At 38.1% G+C, this 26464-nt stretch overlaps 2 protein-coding genes across 6 annotated transcripts in view; one reads left to right on the top strand and one right to left on the bottom strand.

Moving 5' to 3' along the window:
* Nucleotides 1-11028, bottom strand: part of LOC131459884 (dnaJ homolog subfamily C member 13) — a 30589-nt gene extending 19561 nt beyond the window's left edge. For 2 of the 4 annotated variants that reach the window (XM_058630024.1, XM_058630033.1), the window contains exons 1-4: nt 10535-10568; nt 8190-8270; nt 1317-1392; nt 322-471 (exon numbers count right to left, since the gene is read on the bottom strand). In XM_058630024.1, coding sequence (XP_058486007.1) covers nt 322-471; nt 1317-1392; nt 8190-8257 — 294 coding nt within the window. In that variant the 5' untranslated portion in view covers nt 8258-8270; nt 10535-10568. Of the gene's footprint in view, nt 1-321; nt 472-1316; nt 1393-8189; nt 8271-10534; nt 10570-10875 lie in introns of those variants that run through there. The other 2 variants (XM_058630046.1, XM_058630039.1) reach the window with 2 other exon arrangements.
* Nucleotides 11029-13738: 2710 nt separating this feature from the next.
* lztfl1 (leucine zipper transcription factor-like 1) lies at nt 13739-22232 on the top strand. Of its 2 annotated transcripts, none has more exons than XM_058650659.1 (10): nt 13739-14001; nt 14417-14541; nt 15396-15590; nt 17738-17795; nt 18414-18485; nt 18590-18655; nt 18754-18831; nt 19791-19949; nt 20564-20667; nt 21208-22232. In XM_058650659.1, exons 1-10 carry the CDS (start codon nt 13999-14001, stop codon nt 21224-21226), a joined length of 879 nt encoding a protein of 292 aa, XP_058506642.1. In that variant the 5' UTR covers nt 13739-13998; the 3' UTR covers nt 21227-22232. The 2 variants fall into 2 exon arrangements, with proteins under 2 accessions (XP_058506642.1, XP_058506635.1); XM_058650652.1 differs by having other exon boundaries at nt 19773-19949.
* The last annotated feature ends 4232 nt before the right edge of the window (nt 22233-26464 follow it).

Genomic DNA, 26464 nt, shown 5'->3' with positions numbered 1-26464 from the left:
TTAACACTCATCCTGTAGGGTGTATTGAAACACCTCGGGATAATGAGCTTATTTCTTAATCTGCTGATTCACACATGTAGTGAACACAGCGTGTGAGTCAAAGGGCCTGTGATTTGCAAGCACTGCAAACAGAGCACTGTACATGAAGCGACTGCTTTATACCCAGCAGAGCAAAATGTGTTGCCATGACAATGTGAGAAAGTAAGAATGTGCAATGACACCAAACACCACATCTGGGATTCTGTGATATATTTTATGAAACAGATTAGTCCGACTGAACGATGGTGGTGAAGTGGTGCAGCTGGGACTGTTTTTCCTCACCAGTGCTTCTGTGAGCAGCTCCGTCCGATGCTCTGTCGAGAACTTGAGCGTTTCCGACTTCTTGCCGCTGCCTTTCCGGAATGTGAGGCTGAACTCTGTTCCCTGACCTTTTCCGACTGGACCGATGCCGCAGATGTCTCCATAAGGCCACTGGTGAACACAGCAGCACAGATGACGTCACATAAATAAACATGGATAATGCATAAAAGCCCTTGTAAAAACACTTGTACTTGTAAATAGTGCCAGAATTGGACAAGATATTATATCACAGTCTGTATCCATGAAGACAATTCATCTTCAACTGTTGAAACATATTCTCCCAGGTTCTCACTTTATTGGTTCAACATCACATTGACCACATTTGCTTGTCCCACTCATGTTGTGCTCTCAGTAAAAGGAAATTCAAGATCATCTCCTAAATTATATCAACAAGTTGATTGAAACCCATTATTATCATAACAAAAGAGCTGACAGTACCAATCAGGATGCTACAATGTAAACTGGTGATTGAATAGCCATCTGGACGTGTGTGATGACACAGACACAGCTGAACTCATCTGCTGGAGCATAAATTGAAAACATTTTCCATGAATCGCTAGGTTTTGTTGAGCTACAGATTATAGATCACGCTTGTCTCTCTAACAACAATAACATACAACATTCAATTAACATAACACATTATTAAATGTCTCTGTTTTGACTAAGGAATGGGTTCATTACTGATTATCACACATTCCTCATCAGCGTAAAACTGTGAAAAGCCAAGTGTTGCACATTCACTGCAGTGCTAAGAGCTAAGCATTTTAATGAATGAGCAAAATTAGTTAAAACACTGTTTCTCGGCTTTTCACAAAAGATACATCACATAGATTGTTACTGGATTTTAAATGGAGCCAATAACAGCTCATTCAACAGAAATCTGTTGCCGAGAGCTACAGTGAAGATGAAGCTCCTGAATAACACCGGCGTTCTGCTTCCACTGTTTACATACTGACCTGATTGGTTACTTCTAGTGTGGTTGGGTTGTAAGTGGTAATGCCATACGTGCCCACAGAGAAGACTCGCTTATACCTGGAACACAAGAGACGGGATGAGTCAGAAAATCTGTTTATTCCACATAAACACCTACAACAGCATAACAAGTCACTTCATATCAGCAGGGGACGTGGGAAACAGAGTGTGTTGTGTGGTTTATCTAAGATCTGCTAAAACTAACTGGAGGAGTTTTATTTATTCCTCCTCTTAGGTAAAGTTAATAATGACAAGAGCAGGCGACATACACTGGAGCTCAGTTACCTGATGATGTCAACCATCAAGCATTATCATGATAATTTCCCCAAATGTCCAGTCAATAGCTGAGAAGAGGCACGTACGAGTAAGAAAAAAAAAAAAAAAAAAAACAGGATGAGAAAAGATTGCGAAAAGAAAAGATGAGTTGGTGTGGAAATGACAAATGACAGGAAAACAGGAAGCCCTGAATTCTTGCAGTAACCCTTTCATTGAGAGCACTTCCAGTTTAGATCCGGATATTCGCCACGTTTTCTCTGTACTAATCATATTCAGTCTCTCTCACTGATAAAATGACAGACCAGTGAGACAACAGCAAACTTATTATATGATAGCAGTTCTGCGATGAGTCCAATCCAATCTAGCTTTATATGTACGCAAGTGAACTAGTGTTCATAAAAAAAACCAGAAACATGATAAAATTAAAAAGAACAGCTATATAAAAAACAACATTGACACATCCAACTACAGACACACCAGGCTATTAAATGTTTTTAAAACAGAATAAAGTGGGGTCGTCCTAACATGGAGAGGGAGCTATTTATTCATTTGTGTGTTATTTTAGTGTCAATCCCTGACATTGAAATGACACACACAAACTCAGTGTTATGGGAGTGGGTTTTCTTTCACATAACAGGAAACAAGTGTGAAATTCCACTTTGCACATCTTTCTGAATGTTAGGTTCCAGCAGATTTAAATCATTCTGCTTGGTGTTTCAACTTCAAAATTAGTTTTGTTTGTAAAAGAATATGTAATATATAAAAATATATATGTATGTAATGTTTGGAGAGTTTTTTTTTAGTTAAAATTGAAGCTAAGGTGTTAAATGACAGAGTGGTGGAACGTTATGCGTATTGTCATCCTTGTACAGCCTGTTCTTTTAGCACCTCCACTGCACAATGAACATGCTGACTCAACTTCTTTCTGTCTCGTACATCCTCATTAGGATAACGTTAAGAAGTCAGGTCTGGTATGGGGATGATAACATTCAAACAACTGTGAATGTACCAAAACAATGCAAAGTAGAAGCAAGTCAAATTTAGGGGTCATCACCCCAAAGGGAGAGCAAGTCGAGTGTATTGTTTTTATCAACAGTTCTACAAATTACTACTATGAATCAAGTTATATGGGTCCACGCCTCCAAAAAAGTTCCTCAACCGGACTGACTTGACTGTTGCCTAGCAACACAAACAATGCCCTACGTGCAGGATATGCCCACAGGTTATGTCCACCTCTTTCATTCATGTCCATTTATTTGAACATTTCCATTAATTGGGAAATCAGAGATTGGTTTATATTAATCTGACAAGTTAACAGCATCGTTTCCTGCTCTCAATAGATGGTCACCAGTAAAAAAAAAAAATTAATGAACTTTCTGATATGCAAGACGGAGCAAGTTTTTTTTGTATGGGCTATATTTTTTGTGTTCACGACACATTATACGCCATCATGCTTATATTTAGTATCACACCTGTGCCCACTCACTTCCTCGCTGATGTCACATAAGCACAATGGGAGGCTTGCACGGAATTATCCTGCTCCTTCTCCTCTCCTGGTGACCGTTCATAATGTAGTTCCAATTTTATTTCTGGAAAAATGTCTTTATAGCATACTTTTACATCAGTGTAGGTCAATAGCATGCAATATTCAGTGAAATGAATGATTATTATGAACACATGTGAAGCGGCGTGAAGCGGCGTGAAGCGGCCCAGTGCTGTTTTACTCAATATCAGGAATGCCTCTCGTGCAATGCAATTACTTGCTCACACTGGTCGACACTAACTTTAGCATTCGTATTTGCACATGAGAAACACACAAACAGACAAGCAGAAGCCTGAGGCAAGGCCCAAGTGGGATATCACATCCAAACTAACGGTACAGTTAGTCCCCTTCCTTCTCCTCAATTATACAAATGCTGTGTCATTTTTAGACAGTATCCTCTTTCTTTTCTGTCACTGACCTTCTCTTTCCGCGGTTATGCCATCTTGGGCAGCAAAGTATGAGACCACAACTGATGCCGATCGCTCTCCGAGCAAGTCCATACACATTTTGACCTTGGTGCTAAGTGGCAGGGTTAATTTGGGTGTCAGCTCAAACCTTGTCAATTATTCATTCACTGTAGGTCGATTTTTTTTTCACCCCCAATTCTATATTCGTAGGCGTCTGTAATGACAATTTAACACCTTGATAACAAAGCAAGTTACTATAGCAGTGTACAGATTATAGAAAAGACTGTGCTAACAACCTATTTTATCTCTTGCACACATAGATTATGTGTTGCCATCATATTAAACATCTTAAAAGGAAGCAGCCTAACAAAAGCAAGTGTAACAGCATTCAGATGATCACAAAGACCATACCTTTGAAAAATAACCAAAAAATACAATTGCTTTGTAGTAAGAAGCAAAACAAATGAGTAGATGGACCTTTGTCTACAGATATGTAAGCTAAAATGGTGTCACCCCTTCAAGCAAAATTGAGGGATGAGATGAGAGTATATTAGTATATATATATTAAAATGTGAAAGGAATTTAAATAACCATCGTTTTGCATTCTATAACCCATCTATAACAAATCACATACTTGACATTACAGCTAGATTTCTCTGGCTGCAAGGATTAATCGATAATTAATTGATTACAAAATTAATCAACTATTTTGGTAATCGATTGAATAGTTTGAGTGATATAAATTCTCACATTTGTTGGCGTTTTAAATGTGAATATTTTCTGAGTTTGTTTGGTATCACAAAGAAATCATTAAAACCAAAACAAGACGTTTGAAATCATCATTTTGACATTGGGGAACCACTGGTCAACAGTTTTTGACGTTTTCTAACTTTTTTGGACCAAATAATCGATAGATAAATAATTTATGAACGCTTTTTTTTTTCTTTGCAGCACTACAAACTTCCATAAAAACTGATGTGCAATACTGACAGCAGGTAATCCATCATAGAGCAGACATGACTTTTATGCTGAATTGCAAAAAGAACTGGAATAAAAGGTAACAAAAAACAACTAAAATTCCTCTACTCTTCTACTGCTGTTTATGTTTACAAATTGTTGGCATTAGGTTCCCTTTATCAAATATGAGGTGCAAAACAACAAATTATGTTTTAAAGGGTGCTTTGCATTAAGTAAAACAACCTTTGCATATGTGCTTAGAGCTTGTGATGAAATCACTTTACTTTTCATTCAGGAATACTGTACACTACAGCATGTCTTTTCCTTCCGCTTGCAACGTTTCATAATATCACATTAAGCAACTTCCTGTATTGGTCTAAATCTCAACTGCCTCTCCTCTTTCAATGCCATTGATAAGAATTAGACTTATGTGGGTAACTAAAACTAAATTTCTCACAACACAACAGGTTATTTTAACAATAAACAAATATAAAAAAAACACCGTCTGCTGCATAATCGTCAAATGTAGACCGAACAAAAACAGAGAGTGAAACAAATGCAAAATAAATACTACACAATGGTGAATAAAGCGGCTGATTAAAAATACAGCTTGAGTATTTCTTGTTCCCTGGACCATAAAAGGAAGCCAAGCAAAGGCAGCCATACAAAGGCATTCATTATCATGTTTTAAAAAAGAAAACAATTCTTTACTTTGGTGTCATTTCAGTGTTTTGCTTGTGTTTACAAACTCAACATGAGACATCAGTATAAAATCACAGAAATGTTACTCATTACGTCAAAGTCTAATAGACTCTACAAATAAGAGTCACAAGACTTGAATCAAAAAAGATCACAAGCACAGGGAGAAACGGAAAGATCCTGCTCCCACACTAAAATTGGACACAATCTTCAACACTTAAAGCTTACTGTAGGTTTAAATGTTGCTGAAAAAGCAATTTTTACACAAGACCTGAGTGTAACTAAACACTGAGAGATCTTATTACATACGATGCTACCATAAAGTGTGTGGAATAAAGAAGCACTTGTTTTAGACATGTCAAAAGGACATGAGAGAGTGTAGTGGAATCTACGACACCTTATTAAAAAGAAAACAATCCATTGAATTTGCTGCAAAACAGATGACCAGAAATGTCAGATTTGTCTGTCTGATTTTTAGTCCACTTAATTAAATAATGGACACAAATTTCTCACAAATTCTTGAACACCATTTACCACGCTGCATACCTATAAAACCCATGACCAAACTGTCAAGTAGGCCAGTTAGCATTCATAATTTACAACCAAGAGTAGACAAAAGAAGCCCACGGTTTCCAAGTTTGGTATGAAACAAGCTCAATGAGGAAATCTTGACATAACTCCTTCCTGTTGGCCTTTTAAAACTCTGTGGGATTTCAACAAGTGCAGAAATGCAGATGATTCAGACAGAGCAAACATATTAAAATGCATTTGACCAAAGTATGTCTTTACACAAGGACATGAATTACTCAGCTAGTGGGAGAAAAGCATGATATGACCCATTCATATGAGGCTTCTGTCAAAAAACAGTCTCTACATGCAGACAGGCATTCATAAACATCAAGGTTTCATTTTCATTTCTCTATGCAAGTTCTATGCACGTGCTCCCTCGTCTTTCTCTTCCTCTGTCAAAATATAGTCTATTCAAAATTCTCAGTGATGACTGTCCTTCCCATCAGAAGAGAGAGTCCATAAATAAAAGTTTAAGTGGAAGTGCAAGGCACTCGGAACCGAAAAATAAAAAAATATCTTTAATTCATGAAAAACTTAAAAGATCAAAAACCAACACATTCCAGTGCCCAGGGTGCAGTGTGTAAGAAATTATTTTTATATTGAATTAATTGAAGAGGAGAAAAATTGTTACATTTTATAAAACTATTGACTATTTTGTCAGCATCACATCTAAATGTACAGCGACACAACAGCACCTCCGCTGAAAAAAAATATAGTGGATCAGAATTGAAGCCTTTCCTTTGGACTGCCACTTCTACTTTATGGACTCTGCCTTGTAAGGACAGTCGTCACTGTGCATTTTTTTTATTTCTGATGAGCCACCTGATTTTTACTGATGTTTAGGGACCCAATGCAGCACTCATTGCTCAGTCAAAATATATTGGAATGTTAATTTAGGATTTTATGATAGCTAAGACAATTAGCAGACCAAATGTTCAACCCATGTGAGGTGCAGGAGGAGGACACGGGTCTTGCAACCAAGTCAGCTGACACACATGGAATAATTTAGACAAACCACCAATGTGGGTTTACTGCGTTGTTCAGGATACAGCATCAGCCTCCACACAGTCTGTCACATACACATCAACACTCATCTCTGCTGGACACTTCAAGAGGCATTAGTAGGATGAAGCTCGAGTGGTGGCTAATGCTCTACAGCCCTGGTTAAGTTACCGAAGTCAATGGAAGGCCTTAATGGGGCCATTTAGAGAGCAGGTATTGGTAATATGATCCCACTGGCTCACTGCTCCAACTGGAGCTTGTTCATTCTATTAGGTTTGAGGACTAAGTAGTTCAGTCTAGATTTAGGTCTACATTGACTTAAGTATATAATATAATAAATATATAAACAGTTATCTATGATCTGTAATAAGAAAACAAATGGGCATCTTATACACAAATAGAATTCAGTTATATAATATGCATTACATTTGACCAACTAAAGATACAGTGCGTTGGCTTCATTCTAATATGATACAACAAGGGTTCTCAGACTGGATCAGGACCCACTGATTGGTCACAAGACATTTTTTTTTAATAATTTTCCAGAATTTTCCCAACCTTAAAGATTCATGTGTGTAGATTTTAATTGTCATGCAAAAAAACAAGTTTTAAATAATTTAACAAACATAACTTGTTAAGTTGAAAATTATTCATTAACAAAAACAAAATCATATAACTTATCTTTCTGAGTGTGTGAACCACCAATTTAGTCAAACAAGAAGAAAACGGTACCAACATCGGTAGAACAACGGAGTTCTGCATTGTGTTTTCTATGTTTCACAGCGTATGTTTTTGTTAGCTTCAAATCTGAAAAGTTGCCTTATTGGTACATTGTTATGTTTGTTTAATCATCATAAAATAATCTAGTAAACTGATCTTCAGCCACCCACTGAATTTTGGTTTTCACTCAAAAGATTTATTAATCCTATTCAAAATATAATACACTGTAATAGGCTAATTCATTTAAAACATAGCTTGCTACTGGCATTTTTACATAATTTAATAAAAATAATACTAAGAAGAAGGGGGAAGAATATCCCTACAGTTGTGTGAATAAATGTGAGTGTGTTTCTCTATAATTTATGGACATCAGTATATAGATTTCCTCATCACTCATTGTTGTATTTACTCTCCATATCTGTTTCTTGAGGAGATATTTTGCAGCTGCTCATACAACTGCTGACCAGTGTTCAAAAGGCCTGCTATCCTAAGCTGAGATAAGGAAGTCAATACAATGGAAGCACTGAGTCAGATTTTCATGAGTTTCCCAAACCTCCTTTACAAGGTGATGAAGACAAGAGGTGAGGTTTGTATTGTCTTGTAAACTAATACACAGATGTGAAAAAGGACAATGATATCAGCCTTGAAATCCTATCATTGAGGCTTAAAAATGTGTGTCTTACTTTCCCCTCCAGGAGTGTTTGGTTGTGTAGAAACAGGCCAGGTCCTTGTTTTCTTTGACGACATTCATCTTTTCAAAAGACCTAAACACAGAGAGATAAAAAAAATAAAATAAAAGAGCCTTAACAACATACAGCAAATGTTCAGAAAATAAAAAAGTGAAATACGTTTTGAGCATTATATGGGAAAATGGTTTATATTTTGTTACACTTCAGGAAAGGATCTAGGTTAGTTAACATATGACATATATGCACCTTGACTTTTACAAGTCCAAAAGTTTATATAACACATGGCACCATACTGCTACACACTTCACACCGTCATTCAACATTTTGCAGGTCAGATGAAGAGACTCCCACCAGACACTCCCACAGCAACAGAACTAACAGAGCTGATTCCACTCATTCTTCACTCTCATTACCTCGGCTACAAGCCATAGCATCAATGCAGTTTCTGGACTTGCAATTTATTACAACCCTCCCCTTTTTGGTATCTCCACTCATCTCACACCTGGGATAGAGTATGTTTAGCAAGACCAGAGAGGAACTAAAGGTCTTCCACTCAATGCTGATATCATTGGCAGGAAAAAAAAAACACAACAGTGGGCTACTGTCAATAAAGTGCAAAGCCTGCGTGGCTTATTGATCCACTTTAGACAAAGAGAGCTGGTGACTAATTTGAATGAAAAATCATTGTAATTTTCCAGTAAGGCATCTGTCTGAGGAGCTTCCTTCCCATTAGGTCACAACACAAAGCTTATAGATGATTAATAACTGTGATACTTTGTGACAGTTTGGTTCAAACTAATCAGAGACAAATGCGAAAAAGACAAACCAGTGCCCAGACTTTAGCGGACAACAGGGAGAGAAAAAATGCCTCTCCTGTCATTACTGCAGTGATTTGCTTTCAGCTGCACTGTGACAAGGGGAACCTGTGTCAGCACTCTTCCAGGATCCTGGAAAAGTCTGACTCCAGTTTTCCTTCCTCTCCATTTAATAACCAAAATGAGGCAGGGAGCAGAAAAATAGGTTCACATGATGGAATGCACCATTCATCAAGAGGACAAGTGTCTGGTGTTTAAAGAGAACAAGACACAAATACAGACTAGTCTTTGGTGCCGCAATACTGGTTGCTGGTGAAAGGAGCAATATGAAAGCACAGATAATGATATTTGCTGCTGCCATAGAAAGCGGTGACGTTTTTAGTAGATTATTGTGCTGGCTGTTAAAAAAAAAAGGCGGCTTCCAGGACTGGGTCATGTGATCACCCCTCCTAGCACTTCCTGCCTGTATGCAGATCAATAGCAAATAATTCAAAGGCTGAGTTTGGAAAGTAAACCTAACATTAGTGTATTACCACAGTTTTCACAACTTTTTAAGGTATAACAATGCATAACTTGTTGCCATTTGTGTTAAGCTGTTATAATGTGTTGTGGCTCTTGTGTACAACCAAACAGCACTGTTAACAAGACTGAAAAACTGATAAATTGCAACAAAAGGCATTTTTTTACAGGGTATCCATTGTACAGGGCATCACCAGCTTTGTTGTTTTTAAGTCTGTCAAATTATGTGATCATTGACGGTTTGAAATGATGTACCAAGAACATTTATCAAGCCTGAGTCATGCTATTGTTCATATTTTCTGGACATGTGATGGAGAAATAATTATACTGTATGTTCATTGGAACAAACAACAAATCTTATCATGGCCTAAAACAACTGCACAGTGCATGTCATAACTCATTATCAACGCTGTGCAAACATTATTTTGTCAGAAATGTATAATTTCATATAAAAATCTTATGTATGTTCCTGATTTCTTATAGCTGCTGGATCAGCTGTTTCCCTAAAGAACAGAATACCAACAGGTACAAAGGTTAAACTGTCATGTGCTATGACATCATTATATCTTCAGTTAAATTTGTGTTGAACACAAAGCCACTACCACACCTAAACATTCACAAAATAATAAATACAATGAGGTCAACTGAAAAAATAAAGGCACCCGATACATCAGAATCAAATTATCCAAATCCTCCTCATTTCTGCAATGTGGTTTCCTTGTTTAACACTTTCTCTGTTGCAATGCCTTCTCTCTTCATTAGCCAACTATATGAAGCAATCTCTTCACCAAGACAGGAACCTTAACCCTGAAGCTTCACATAAAAATGCATTAACACACTCACTGCAAATTTGATATACACTTTCCTAATTAATCAACACATGCATTCAGCTATACAGCTAAAATCAATACAATTACAAAAACAAAAGATTAACTACACCTGAATATATACAAGGCTAGCTCCCAATATGTCAACCAAACCCATGACAAGCAGCATAAACGTTACCTGGCTCTCAAGTAACTAGCCAAACTCTGCTTCATTGCAGCAGGCCTACGCGATGTACAATGAGACTAAAAACAAGCACGACAGCTCTGTTTTAATGCTGCCGAGACTACCGCCCCATCTTATCTGAACCTCAGATAGCAGCAGATGCATGTGTTATCGGTGTTTGTTTGCCAAACGCAGAAATAAAGGGGTGCAGGCTAATGTTTGGTTAGCCAAATGCTATCAGCTAACTAGCACATCACTCGGGTTGTGGAGAAGCGAAGCTAAGTCGTATTAGCAGCGGGGCTCAGTCAAGCAAACATGGAAGAGAGCGAGTGGCAGGTGCTAACGTGTGCGTTTACCTGTCAGTTCGATAAAGGGTGTTATTCGTAGGCGTCCCTCAGCCCCCCACCCTCCTCTGAGTGCGGCCGCTGCTTCTCACTTCTCCCACTATGATGATGAAGTGCTCAGTTTTCGCCGTACTGCCCCCCCGACAGCGTTCAGGACGCTGCCATATTCCTGCTTCCTAAACTCAGCTGCTGCGCATGCGCGAGGCCTGCTGTCATGCGGCTGTCAGCTGATTGGTTTTGTCCGTACGCGGAATTGCCGAGGTACCTGACCCGAGATCAGTTATTGTATCACTTTTATCTGCGTTTACATTAATGAATGAAGCCGAAACCGATCAGGGAGCGTCCAGTCTGGTCATGGGGGCGCTGGTGATGTGAAAAAATGTTCAACTATGTGGGGAAATTAGCTTAAAATCAACGATATTTAAAATGATATTTAACAGAATTTCAAAGTTAAAGTGTTTTGTGATGTGATGAAATAAAAAAATTGAGTAATAATAAATAATAACATATGGACAACTGTAATAAACACACACACATATGCATATCATTTTACATTAAATTAAATAATTTTGAAATAAATAAAGTTTTAACCTAATTTAACCTAACAATAACCTAATGTATATTATCATTATTATTAGTATTAGTAGTAGTAGTAGTGTGATGATGTACTCCTATCCATTTTCATTATTTAAAGGGTTTTTTGTTTTGTTTTTAAATTGTACACTTCTAGCATCTTGATATAAGGAGCCTGAGGTTTTACATCTGAAGGTTGATGCACTTATGCTATCTTGCTATCTGTTAATGTGACTATTGCGCCCTCTAGTGACAGTTGTCTTTACTGCAGTAGTAATTTAAGTGCAGTATTTTACAGTACTCTACACAAAGTAAGCGCCATAATGAAAGACTGAGACTAGACACACACACACAAGTTTGCACAGCTATTGTTTTTCTTTCATTTGGAAACCTTAACCATAACCAGTTAATGCCTAACCCTAACCTTAACCTAACCAAACTAAAATTCAAATCTTAGTCCTAAACTTAACCAGTTCTTCAGAAATGAGGTTATGCCTCATTAGGACCAGGTTTTGGTCTCCATGTGGACGACTGGTCCTGACAAGGTCAGTGTTTATGACAGAAAAGCTCCTAAAGAGGTAACAAAAGAACACACAGACACCATGTATAACTTCTACTTTGCTCAGTCCTAACTAACTAACAATGTACAAATGTGTTTATCAATGTTTGTCACTCTGAAGAATAGTTTTATTGTTTATACATCTTTACTTGTTTCTGTTCCATTTTTGTTTATGAGCATCCCTATGCAAATAAATGATCTACAATTCTACTTCTTTAAAAGTTTGTTTTAGTTTCTGGCTGTTGAACATCAACAACGAATACTTTTGGATCGGTCACAAGAGTGAAATTATAGTAACACCAAAAGAAGTGCGTCTCAAAAAAACCCCCACAAACTGAAAGCAGTGATTTCTAGTCCCTTTACATATCAAATTCCAGGTGACTCACCGTGACTGAAGGTAAAGGGGAAACATCTTGGCCTCTGTAACTGACTGATGTTGCACAGTGAAGTTGAGCGGGACAGCTAGAGTGGTCACATTATGAGGCATCTGATGAGCTGACCAACCATGTGCTGCCCGTTAGTCTAATTTAATTACAGCTAGAGAGACATGAGGAGGGAAAAGAGTTTCCTTCTTCCCTCTTAGGAGCTTAACACACAAGATGGATAATAATGTCCTTCAAGCTTCAGTCAGAGGGAATAAGGAAGCATTGCGACATTATCTCTATGAAGATTCTATCCAGCTCACATGGACCCACATGAGCGGATGATTGCGAAATGGCCATTGTGCCAATAAAGGCTCTGCAATGATTTTAATGACTTATCTGTTTAGCTTTATGGATGCTGCATGATCAATAACAAAAATAGTTTCAGGAGAATAAAGTAGTACAACAAAACATACTGAGAAAGGCATAGATTGTGTGTCATCTTGTTTTCTTTGGAAATATCCAACCTCAATTTGTTAAGAGGTCATTTGTTTAGTGCCCTCTTTGGAAGAATTATGCCATAATGAATATATGATAGGGTTAATTTATATGAAGCCCACATAAATTGAATACTCAGTGGGAGAGAACATTAACTATCTTATTCTGGCAACAGTTTAAGACTAATAATTTAGGTGTTACATACAGGCAAATATATATTTTATTAGAAACATAATTTCTATAATACAATTTTATATTCTGATTTCATAATTGCGTTCACTTTATCAATTTCCCCCCGGGGATTAATAAATTATTGTGATTCTGATTTACATTAGTATATTACCCATTTTTTGTACTTCATTATTATGGGTTTAAGAACTTCAGCCTGTGTTTTATCTAATGATGTTTTTTTTTCTTATTTGTTTAATTTTCTATACACATCAGTCCTCAGCTCTACTCCAATCACATCACCCTGGTATAGTCAGTAGAACAGTATTTCTGTTCTATACCACCAGAGGAAGCTCAAGTACCACTGGTGGTACTCGTACCACAGTTTGAGAACCATAGATCTAAGATGTGAAATAAATAGCGAATACCTACAAGACAATGTTAAAACACTTTTAGGAAATAATCTCCTTGAAATATACATTAAAGTTGCACAGCAATTTGACCAAGAAAACCTGCATGTTATGCACAGTATTTACTACTTTTTAATGTTTCATTTACACTTTTAAACATCTACATAAAACTAATAACATTGTTATTACCACAGTGTAGCCAACAAATGACCTACATACGGTTGTTGTTTTATTTTGTACATAGTGCAATTGAACGCACCTCTCGTAACCAAGGTGATGACGCTATTCTCCGTTGCCAAGGCATTCTCAGTTTAGACACAAGCGGTGTAGCTAGGCTGGCTAACAGATAATCTTAGAGCTATGAACTAACCTCCGTATAACGGCAGCGTTTTAACGAGTTCAACTTTGAGATTGTTTAGACGTTCGTCTCTATATAATCACATTTAGTTTGTTGCGATTCCGCATCGTGGCCTCGAGTGAAGGTTCAATCACCCGTTTTCCGTCGCACCAGCACAGACTGCGAGCTAGCTAACTTAGTTAGGTTGACGTTAGCTGCACAGCCACCATGGTGAGTAGTTGCTAATGCTGTTATCTACCGTCTATGTCCGGCCACCTGTTAGCATGCTACATATTTAGCACTGCCTTGCGAAATTCATGGTCCAATAAAGTTATACACAGTAATGTGTGCGTGTGTGTGTATGTGTTTGTTAGCTCTTGTGAACAGGCCCTGCCTTATATGAAAATCCTCTTCGCGTTAGCAGATCAGCTAGTTTTGCTTGCTGTAAAAATCTCCCTGAGGGCCACAATACTGTTTTCTCCACTTGTATTTGTTTTATACTGACATTGTGACCTTTATTTGTTGTAGGAAAGCCTAATTTAATGCCTAATTGTATGTTAATATGACTGGCAGCAGCACATTTAACCAATAGTCTGACGTTACAGTGTAATTAAATTGTTCATAACATTTTTAATGCTCCACATAGGCTGAATTTGGGTTCAACGAACACCATCAGAATGAGGTCATCAATTACATGCGATTTGCACGTTCAAAGAGGGTCCTGAGGCTCAAGACTATTGATTCGTGCTTCGAGGAACTCAAAGACAGCAGGTAATTGTTCATACTTCAGTTTCTGGTATCATTGTTTGGTATGTAAATACAATTGTAAATCACCTAAAGGTACAGTGTGTAGAGTAAAGCAACAATTGGTGAGGTGGTAGGAGGCAGCTGAATATTCCTCACCTACCCCTCTCCTTCCAAGTGTGTTGGAGAACCTATGTTGCCTTCACTTAGCATTAAAACTCAAAAGATTATTTAGTTTGTCCATTGTGGGCTATTGTATAAACATGGTTGGTTAAAATGGAACCGATCGAGCTCCTGATATTATATGTAAAAGGCTTTTTCTGGGGTTAATGAAAATCAACATTTTATACAATCATGAGATTATACACTTATTACACTAGTATTAAGGATAACTATTTTATCTCCAGTTTCCACCAAATAAAGATAATTTCACTTAAACTTTACACACTGGACTTTTAAGACGCATACTTTCAACAAGGGATGGGCACGAGTATTCCATGTATTGACTTGGTTATAAAATGTTGATTAGTGACTGTGACAATCCACTGTATATTAAAAGCCTCAAAACAAATGTTGTATCAATGACCGCATTTATGAAAACTCTTTCTACTCCAATCACTACCTTATTGGTGGTGCAGCTATTATCACAAGGTGGCAGCAGCAGCAAACACTGACATGTACAAGGTTTCTTGAATGCATCTTGAAGCTGCTCCTCTAAAGTCAACATGAAGTGAACCCTGCGTTACTTCCACTGGAGTGTAGGGTTTTCAAATATTCAATGAATAATACCACGGAATATCTGTATAGTATTTTTGCTAGAAATGCTCTCAACAGCCAAGTACTGGGTTCCTGCGTGTGTGCTTGTGTGTTTTTGTGTGAAGGCTCGTGGATGAAACCTTCACAGTGGACGAGGTGAGGGAGATGCTGGACGGGCTGCAGGCTGTGGTGCGTGGGGAGGTGGAGATGGAGCTCATCAACACAGCCCACACCAATGTGCTGCTGCTCAGGCAGCTTTTCTCCCAGGCTGAGAAGTTTTACCTTCGACTGCAGAGCGATATATCAGAACTGGAGAATAGGTGAGCAAAAAAACGAAAAGATCCCCCCCCACACTTGGAAGATGATGTGAAGATACAAGAGGCAGAGTTATAGTTATTAATGAATAATACCATAATAACCTTTCAGTATAATGTAGGTCAAACTGAAAACTCGGCACCTCCAAATTCTTGATTAGATGTTACATTAGTGTAAAGGACTGGGTTCGGCCTCTTAACTTACAGCTCACCTTCATATTACTTTGAATGAGGGCTTTTTTTGTCCACAAACCAAAGGTATTCAGTTATTCAGCATCAAAGAATGATTTATTTGCATTAAGGAGTAAAGAAAAATATTCACATTTAAGAAGCGGAAAAATCCGAGGGCTTGTTTTAGTTATTGAAAAAAAAAAACTCTCAAACTGATTAATCGATTATCAAAATAGATGACGGTTCATTTAGCAGTCAAATAATCGTTGCAGCCCTACTTTGAACCGTAAACCTTTTCCTCCTCAGTACTGGAGCTTAAAACCTATATTTTCACGACTTTTTATGGTCAGATCAACCAAATTTACAACATATCACATCTTTTCTTAATAATCCCTAATGGTGTTAAAAATCCACCAGTAAGACATTGTCTTCTTCTGCTGAATAAAGTCTATACCATATATGAAAATCATAATTTGACGCGTTTAATCCTTAATCTTAGCTAAATCACAATATGTTTTGGTGATGATTTTTTGACGATTTTAATATTCACATAGTCATTATGTGCAGATCTTGGTGGTAGTGGCAAATATTCAAACGAGAATGGGTATCATTATATACACGTTATGAACACACGTGATGACATTATGTCTAAGTATGTGCATGTACGTGTGACACCAGTACCTTAGAAGTCCTTTCAGCATCTTCGCTAGATTCTTGATCCATTTTCGGCAAAGTAGCACTCAGTGTTATGTTATGCAAATACAGCCAGGCCTCAGAGAACAGGTGTTATTTTATTTAAGATAACAATAATTAACAGTTTAAAGGAACGTGTATGTGAAAAATAAGGTTGTACTGAGTTGTGTATAATATTGACTTTGATGTTCATATTTGGAAGTCAAATGCAACGTGTCCTCCTCTTACCGGACAGGAACATGTTTTCTGTCCTGCGTAGGGCAGCACCGTGCGACGCAATGCAATAATAATTGGGAATTATTATTATTATTATTGTTATTAGAAGAAGAAGAGATTGACGTCACAGATTATAATTCAGCACAAGCCTTGCTTACTCAAACAAAAAGGACAAAACATTTACAAACATCTACATTTGACTTCTTAAAAGTAAAGAACCATTTTTGAACCCTGTGGAACGCCACAGTACATGTGACATTGAGGTGAACTTTTGACCTCTGGAGCCTTCTGTCATTTTTGTTTGCAATTCGCATGTGGTGGGTGGATGATGGGGCCTCAAAGATCTTTTTTTGTTTGTTTTTTGCAGGGCTCAGCCCTACGTGACAGATAGATACGGTGTCTAACGTGAGGATACGCCTCATGTCACAGTCTACGTGTGCTACACTGCATCTTAAAAACCACATTTAAGCTATTTAGAGAGCTGCTCTGTTCACCACAGGCCTATGTCTTTTAGCAAGTGTTAAACTGCCATCAAAAACAAGGGTGTTTTATTTATGTTGCCAAACATTCACAACCGCTAAATACTTGGGAAGATGACAGTTTGTGCAAAGCGACGGACAGTCAGTCACGTCAATCTGTTCAGTGATGCTTAGAGAATCTTAGTTTTACTTTAACTTAACTTTACTTTACTGAGCAAGTTAACATCTGTCGACATTTATCTGGGCTTTTTATGCAAAATGAGAGGCTTTAAAAATGCTGATTATTTCTAAATTTGCATGACTGGATTTGTGATATTTCAAAGATAGTGTGATTGGCTTGTGTTTTTAAAAATTTTTGGTAACACTATTGCAATTCCTATTGCTGTAAAGTACATTACAAAAAGACAATATTACATCTTTATAACAAAATGGTTACCATGCTTTTACTGTACTCTAATGTAAAGTATTACCCATTTTTGTCCGTGCCACAAAAGAACAACAAAGATAAAACAAACACCTGCCGAGAATTTCACAGCCTTTACTTTCTTTTATGTTCTTCCCTTCCCTTTTCTTTGCTCGCCTCTTTTCACACAGAGAGCTGTTAGAACAAGTGGCTGAATTTGAGAAGACTGACTTTAAATCCGCGGATAAGGTGAGTATCGAGTGCAGCTCGGTCATGTGTCGACCTTAAAACATCACCAGTGCCAGAGCTGTCATTAATCATGTGTTCAAAGAAGTGCATATCCACCCACATGAAGCTCGGTAACCTGAGAGCAGCGCAGCACGCCTGTACAGTCAACGCCGTTTTGTATGTCAGGCCAGCTGCCCTTGATCTGAAGCCTGAAGTAACACTCCTCTGTGGTCGACATGTGTGGGTTTTTACGCGTGTGATTAAAGGAAAAACAAACCGACTTTGTAATGCAGCACTCTCTCACGGGTTAGGGTTAGGGCACTCGACGTCCCCTAGATGTAGTGGTAGAACTTTTTTATTGTCGCACAGGTGCAGGCGGGCGTAGGTAGGAAAAGTCAGACACTCGCGCACAGCAGTGATTGAATAAGCGCAGACGGCAGGAACATGCCCGTCCCACATACTGGAAATCAACTGATATACCTTAAACATAGCCACAAATCATTAAAAACATGGATTTTTGCAGTTTTTTTTTTTACTCAATTTACTGATTTAAAACAAAAACAGATTTGTATTGTCATCATAACATATTAGTGACGTGTGTGTGTGTGTGTTTTACTAAGTTTTTACCTTGTTTACCAGATTAACCAGGAAATAAGCAAACCCAAGTTAGCGCCGTTGAATGAAGGTGGGGTTTCTGAACTTCTCAACAAGGTAAAGCAACTTTTCATGTACCGATTCATTTCAGGACATCGCATCATCATCATCATGATGAGATTCACGCGCTCATGCAGAATCTCTGCTCAATATTTCCTCAGGAGATAGCGAGACTACAGGAGGAGAACAACAAACTGAAAGCAAGGCTGCGTTCCATAGAATCACAGGTATACAAAAAAGTCACATATCAATTTTTTTTTTTAGTAAAAGCAGACCACGCACCATATCCAGGTCAACTTATTTACATTATTCCCCCCCCCCTCAGGCCATGAGTGCACTAGATGAGAAAACCAGGGCAGAGAGAGCTTTGAAGGATCTGCAGAAGGTGCAAGGTGAACAGCAGGTACGTACAAGTAACGTCTGTGTTGAGTTTTTCCATTTCCATTTTACTATTTTCACTCCATAATATTTATTTAACATCTCAACACTGTCTGTCATTGTGCTTCTTTGTGCTCACTTGGATCTGAAATGGTACGTATCTAGCTGATGAGAGTGTAGATGAGAGGACAAACATTCACTTTAACATAGATAGATTCCCTTTTTCTTTTCTTTTTTTAAATCTATAACTTGTATCTAAGTTGTACTTCTGTCTGTGCCTGAAGCAAAAAGTAAATAATGACTGAAGAGGGGAAAAAAACACAGTCGTCATAGTAACACCTGTCACAATAGACCAAAAAGCTGTAGACGAGTTTATAACACATTCAAAACCACTAGCACCATTAGTTTCCCAAACCGTTTTAAACTTTTTAACATATAAATTGCATAAAATCGCTTTCATTACTGCATTTGTAGTATGTTTTACAGCCATTTCTGCAACACCTGATACTATTATTTTGAATTTGAAAATGACACGTTTTGAAGAGAAATTGTATATTTAATAAATACATTCAACATTTAATTTTACGGGTGTTGTTTAATAAATCTTAAATATAAATAATGTGGGAAATAGATTAACCTAACCTTAACCTAATCTGCATGTTTCTGGACTGTGAGGGAAACCGGATTATCTGGAGTGAAACGCACTCACTGAAAGGCCCTCAGTTGAATCAGTATTTGAACCGGTGACCTTCTTGCTGTGAGGCAACACCGCCCTGTGAACCCAAATGTTTTTAGCAGATCAAGAAATCTCTATTCTGACCCATTTAGGGCTCCCAACCCCCTTCTCTGGGAATGACTGGTTTAAACAGCTGTGTTTTTTTTTTATTGTGCACACGACAGTGAACAGAGCACTATTTGTGCATGTGTCTCATATTAATCCACTGTGTTGTTTGTCTTTGCTTCAAGCTTGCTGCTCAATCCCAGGAGATCAACAGTCTGGAGGACACAGTGGCGTCTCTGAAAGACGACTACGAAAGGTCGCTCAGTGCCAACGCTGCGTCCCAGAAGGACCTTCAGGAGACCCTGGTGTCTGCCAAGCACGAGCTGCTCCGAGTGCAGGAGCAGCTGTCCTTGGCAGAGAAGGTACACGGACTGTGGTCTCGACTCAGTCATGACACGAACGATCGCCTCAAGTTAAATGCCCCAGGGGAAACATGTTTTCTGACTGTGATGCTGAAGTGAAAACAGTTGCTTTGAGTACTTCCATCTTTCAATTTTATGTCTCTTATTAAGGATGATGTCACACAAAGTTCTTTTTTAGTGGTTGAAGGGTTCGGTTTGTTGTTTATGTTGCCATGGCCAAGTCTGATCAAACCACACCCACACAGTAATGGTGATGATGTCAGTTCCTGAGAATGAAAGTCAACATGTGCACATTGAAGAATTCCTTTGCCAGGACTGACATTTGGAGTTCATTTTGATATGTATCCCTTTATTTATTTAGGCGTGTCTCCAATTGACTGATTAATATACAAAGAAAAAAACGTTTTTATGCTGACACTTATTTACACTTACTCCTCTGGTCGTGGTGACAACAAAATGAAGTATATATGTTTATTTCCAGGACTAGTTTTTACATATTTCCATGAACTTACATTTTAAATAGTGCAATGCTCGGTTAAACCATTCTACTACATTTCAATTTTTCGACAGAGCAGACTGCTTTCATACCATTATTTTCTGTGTACGTTGTTTAGGAGTTGGACAAGAAGTTCCAGCAGACTGCAGCGTACCGCAACATGAAGGAAATCCTGACCAAGAAAAATGAGCAGATCAAAGAAATTAGGAAACGGTTGCAGAGGTGAGCTTTTGTCAATGAGGAGAAAACACTGTCAACTCCAAACATTATTCATTTATTATTTTTCCTGTTGTCATGGGCCATTGAAAGTGCTTGACTTTTGTGCAAGAACCTGCTGTTTTATACGCCCTGCATTGCTTGATGTACGTAGACTAGGCCGACACAGGACGCCATGTCGTTACCTTGTAGCGGTGTTGTGGACACTGTCCACCGTCTCTCTCCACCGTCGACGTGAGATTCCATGCAGAACCATGTAAGCCAAGAGAGAGCAAATGACGTGATGCCTTGGAAATGCAAATTCCTAGAGCTCTGGCTCACCAAAGAAAATTGCAAACACTGATTTTGACCAAGAGCCCAAGGACAATCACTTGTCCAGATGCAGCGTGTGCTGCAAATCAATAAAAGTGGACTCCATGAGAGAAGCAGCTCTTACAAGTTGCATTAGTGCCTCCCTTTACCTTTAACCTTTCCCTTACTTTAACCTCCTGGCTTCACCGTCAAAATTTCCATCTAACGTCACATTTATCCCATTGTGCGTTTCAGATACGAGCCCAGCGAATGAGTCTCGTCCCAGAACATCGGCTCGAGCACGTGTTTTTCGGGCTGTAGGGGAGGACCAACGACGATAAAACACTTAAGACACGGAAGAGACACAGAAAAAAAGCATTTTCCGTGAGGAAATTGTGCTTCATGTGGCATCTTTTTATTTTTTTTTAGTAGATCCAGGGTTCAAGAGCGGGAAGGTTGAGAGTAAACCCATATGAACACACAAATGATATAGTAAGAACAGATTTGTTTGTGGACAAATCAAAACATACGACAGTGACATCATTAGATTTGGGAATCGGTTAATCAAGACGATTACAGAGAGATGAACTGATCATGATTTTTCTTCTGTGCTTGTTTTCTGCGTCTCCATATGAAGCGGACGTCCGTCACTGCTCTATGCAAATGCTACCATGTCCCTGTTTGAAGAGGCCTTGTCCATTTTTCGCACCGTCTACAGCTTTGCACTCTGATCTATTATCAGGTGGATGTCAGTGATGTTTAGCATTAAAAGACTGGGTTATTGGTTCTCGGTATTATCTTGATTTTAGTCATTTGTCTCTGTATTGTCGTTCAAGCAAACCCTAAGATAGTTTATAGTTTGTTATTAGAGTAATGCTTCCTCAATGGTTTAAAGGCATCGCTTTCATTTTGTTTTTCCACTAAACATTTCATTGCGTCAGACAAAAAGATATTTCCAATGATCTGACATTCTGTGAAAGTCTGATCATTGGAAATATACAACATTTCTCTCTCTGCTCTTGTGTATCCAATGACATTAATAGTGACCTAGATTAAATTCCCTACTTCCCTAAATGAAGGGAAGTATACAGAATATTTTGTCTGGTAACTTCTGTGTACTTTCTGTTATGCTGTGAGTGAAAAATAAAAATGAATATAATATACATGATGTTCATGAAGTAATGCTCTTGTAGAGTGTGATACATCAGCCCTACAGAATATTACACTTAGATGTGTGCATTGTGCAAAGTACGAGGAAATAAAAGCTGTTACCAAATACATTTGTGGTTATTGTAAAATTTTAATTTTAATTTTTTTATCGATTACATCATAAACTTAAAGCACACTTTTACAAAAATATGTAAAATATGATTAGTCGCAGGCTGCTCTGACACCTAAAACACTGACTTAAAACAGCACAAACACCGCCCAATATTAAAGTTACTAATCCTGAATTAGGATTTATGCCTTTAGTCTATTCAGTCTCACTTCGGTTGTGAGACTCATTTGATGCAAAATTTGCTTGTTACGAATTATTGAATGGATCCAAATCTTTATTTTTCAGATTGTTTATATAGGTTTCATTCCTTTCACTAAATAATGAGCTGTAAGCTTTGTCATAAGCTTGAGAAAATTTGCGTTTGAGAACCACTGCATGAGTGCATGAGTGCATGACGTTGTTGCTGAAGTGCTGCAGAGAAATACAACAACTATAAGCAACGTCTGTCTTTTTTTCCTTTTTTTTTCACTATACATCTTGTCATCACTGACCCTAGATCAAAGGGAAAAGTAATGTAGCGTGGGATGACAATTACAGTAAGTCGTTAGAATCTAGGTTGAAAAACGCATTCATTCTGACTCACACCACACGATGAGTGAGTTCTGAGACATAAACATAGGTTTGCAACGTCAGATATTTTTCATGGCATATTTCAAACCTTTGGTTTAGATGAAAAGTGAAGTGAACGAGGGTCAAAGCCCTTAACGTGTGTGTTCTGTGTTTTACGACATAATTTTTAGCACTTTATATATATATGTTTTTTTTGGTCTATTTACTCCTTGCATTTACACTCGATTAGACTCTCAGTTGCAATATTTGTCACTGCTCTCATTGTTTTTGTGCCACCAGAAGTTGCTGCTGCATCAATACAAATTCGAAGATAAGAAATAGCCTATGAACTGATTCTCTGCACTGATTAAATGTTAGGAAAGTACAATACGGGTAAAGATGCATCCTTCAGTTGTTCGTTTCGAATGTGCACAATGAATACTGTGCAAATGTCTCAAGGCCACCACCAGCTTTGTCAAATCCTTTCATTTCATTTCTTTCACAAACTGATATTTAACATGAAATAGCAAGAAAAACACAGGTTTTTACCAACAATTCAAGCATTGTCAAAACAATATATCTAATGGCTGCCTATGTCTTTTGCACAGTTCTGTCGCTTTGTGAACGTTCTCTATTCAGCCGTTTCTTAGTCTGTCGTAAATGTCGCGTACGTGAAGTGAGACAGTAGTAGAGAAAGAAAGTGGTCACTAACCAGTTAACCGTTGTTGTTTTCAGTGAAACTCTTCAAGCCACAGCTTGGCCTGACTTAAACTTGGTTTGGGTTTTTTTTTTTTTCTTTTTTTTTTTTTAAATCAGGTGCAGTTGTACACTCAAGCTTTTTTATCTATTGGTGCAGAAAAAGGAGGCGGAGGGAAAATACGACAAAAACAAGAGCACTGTGAACTGTTTAAGGCTTTAAGATTTACTTTAAGTTTTACTTTTTGATCCACTGGATCCATAAGATTTTATGTCGCCGAGAAATGAACTTGTGAAATTGCACTAAATCATGTTAAATTTGCATACACGTACCAAATTTCGTTCAAATCTTGGGTTTTGCTGGAGATATGATTCTTTACGGTTTTGCCCCTTGTAAGAGACGTGGTATTTCTTGAAAACAGATAATTTGTGACATCATCTGTGGTTAGTTTCCTACCAAAAATTAATGTGAACAAACTTGGGTGATCACCTACCCATCATACAAATTTCAGATTGATACGTCAAAAAAACTGTAGAGAGGAAGTTGCTTATAGAGAAGGACACACTTACAGATAAACCCACGCTGATGAAAACATAACCTCCTTGGAGAAGTTGCAATTCTTCTGTCTCACTTCTCATCCACTTGTTTATCACTATACCAAAGTCATTTGTGTGCTTGTGTGCGTGTGTGTATGTGTGCATCTGTTTCCTTTTGACAGCAGCTGGAGGGTGACTGCCATGAGAAAACAAATGACAGGCCCATTTCACAAAGGATGCAGATGCTGATGCTGAAGAGTCGTCTGTCAATGCGTGAAATAAATCACAGCACGTAGCTACACAGGAAGTGGTGTCTCTAGTTTCTCGGGTTCCAAGCTAAATGTCTTACTGCGACGAGTGAAAAGTACTTTCCCACAACGCGGGCCAAGCGTTAATACACGTCTGTGCCAGTACTCATTCACAGCAGCAACTTCCTGTTCCCCTAGACAAGGCATCAAAGGGGTTTTCTGACTTTCAATAGCAAGACAACAGATTCAGTTCTTTGGCTTTTCTTCAGAATCATCGAGCAACCACTTGTGTTTGAGAAATCACGCATCTCGTTGCTGGAAATGAAGTGATGACCCTGGCACTGTGTTAAAAAAAACAAAAAAACAACAACAAATAGAGGTTTAATTCATCACAAATGTGCCCCAAAAATGCTTCCGCGCTCTTTGGTTTGAATATTTCCCTCAATATTATGATCACAGAGCTCCATAAAGAAAGCAGAGACAGAATATCATCCATCCATCCATCCATCCATCCCAAGGGCTGGACATTAATTCAATAAAAATATATAATGCAACACGATTTTCTTCAAGCTTAAGGTTACAAGAGGTCAATATGTGTCGGTACAACATTCATGTGTTGACCTAGGACACTTTGATGTATAATATAATTATCTCTTTCATGTTTTATCCCAGACAAGTGAAACATTTCTGTCTTTAACTATAGTGTTTGTAGTTTTTGGTCCTTCAACTTTCACTTGAGAGTTTATTATGATAATCATCAATACTGACGGAGTGTAATATGTCTCTTGTGATACTTTTTTTGGCCATATCGTTCAATTCTATCTATATGGGTTGTCTTTTGAGGGTGAAGAGGGGAGCTGGAGCCAATCCCAGCCCAGAAATGTGGGTGAGAGACGGAGTACACCCTGGAAAGGTCAACAGAAAGGCATCAATCAAAATTGGATTTGACCTGATAACATACAAGGGTAAATTCTCAGCGTCACCCAGTCACGGGAGAGAGAATTATTTTTCAACATTTCAGTGCACTTTCAATGTTCCAGCTTCACTATCCTTCAGCAGAAAGGAGGTCAAATATTGAGCCTCCAGATACTCTGCAACACCTCAACAGCACAGAATAAGTCATCGTCACTCTGTAAATGGCTACCCAAGCTTGTTTGATTTCAGTTTGGGAAACAAATAGTAAGACGGTGTCAGTTTCAGGTGAGTTATATGTCAATGGAGCAACAAAGCCATCTATCTTTCACCTTCCTGTCCATTATTTTTTGGTGTTTTTCTCACTTTGAAAGGACGTCACTTACAAAGAAATGATGACAAACACTGATAAAAAAAAAAAAGGAAGCTTTATAGATTAAGTACCCCAAAAAGTGAGGCTCAGAAGAAGTACAAATATTTGTTGAGTTAGGTTTTTTTCCTTTAAGAAGATTCTGGCCCATAAATGATTTTATCTCTATTTTGGTGGTGTCTGCACCTCTCTTTATCTCCATCTTATAGCTCGCTGGTGTAGGCCATGACCAGCGTTTGTGGTGACCGGCATGTTGAAACCTTTGTGATCATGGTTTTGAATCAACACATGTAGCAACTGCACTCTATCACTTTGTAATCTGAGCCTGTTAAAGACAAGAAAGTAGAAAAAAAGTTACTTCTGGTCACTTCTGAGAATCACCACTAAATGCTCATTCTTGTCTTATTTAGTCATTTTGTGTCTTCATGCAGCTACAAAGGACTACACAACTTGCTGGTCTGATCAGTCTGATTGCAAGGTTTCCCTATCGGTGTATGCATCATCTTGTGCTGATGACTAATTCATGGCTCCTCAAACCACTGCAGTCCCCATAGGCCCAGAAAACTGCCAGGTTGTCAAAAGTACACAAGTTATATAAAATATAGTGTAACATAGAACGTGTCTATTTCCCCAGAAAATGCAGTTGGTTATGTATTTATAGTTATTCATTTTCATTGAATGGTGGAGCAATGTTATGCTAAGATTTAGGTGAAATGATCTCCATTTGCTTTTGATTTGGTCACTCCTAAATTATAATGGGTTGCACCATTTCTACTAGCAACTGCATAGAGCTTAGAAATGACTTAATATGTACACCTACCCCATAGGTGGTTTAAATCCAGCATAATCTAGAGAGCTGTCAGCAGAATGAAAGATTAGTTGCTCATTAAGGGAGGATGATGTCACTACAGGAGGAGGAGC

This window comes from Solea solea, chromosome 1, assembly GCF_958295425.1.
Source record: "Solea solea chromosome 1, fSolSol10.1, whole genome shotgun sequence".
Classification (NCBI taxonomy): domain Eukaryota; kingdom Metazoa; phylum Chordata; class Actinopteri; order Pleuronectiformes; family Soleidae; genus Solea; species Solea solea.
This window is presented reverse-complemented; position numbering and strand designations above follow the sequence as displayed.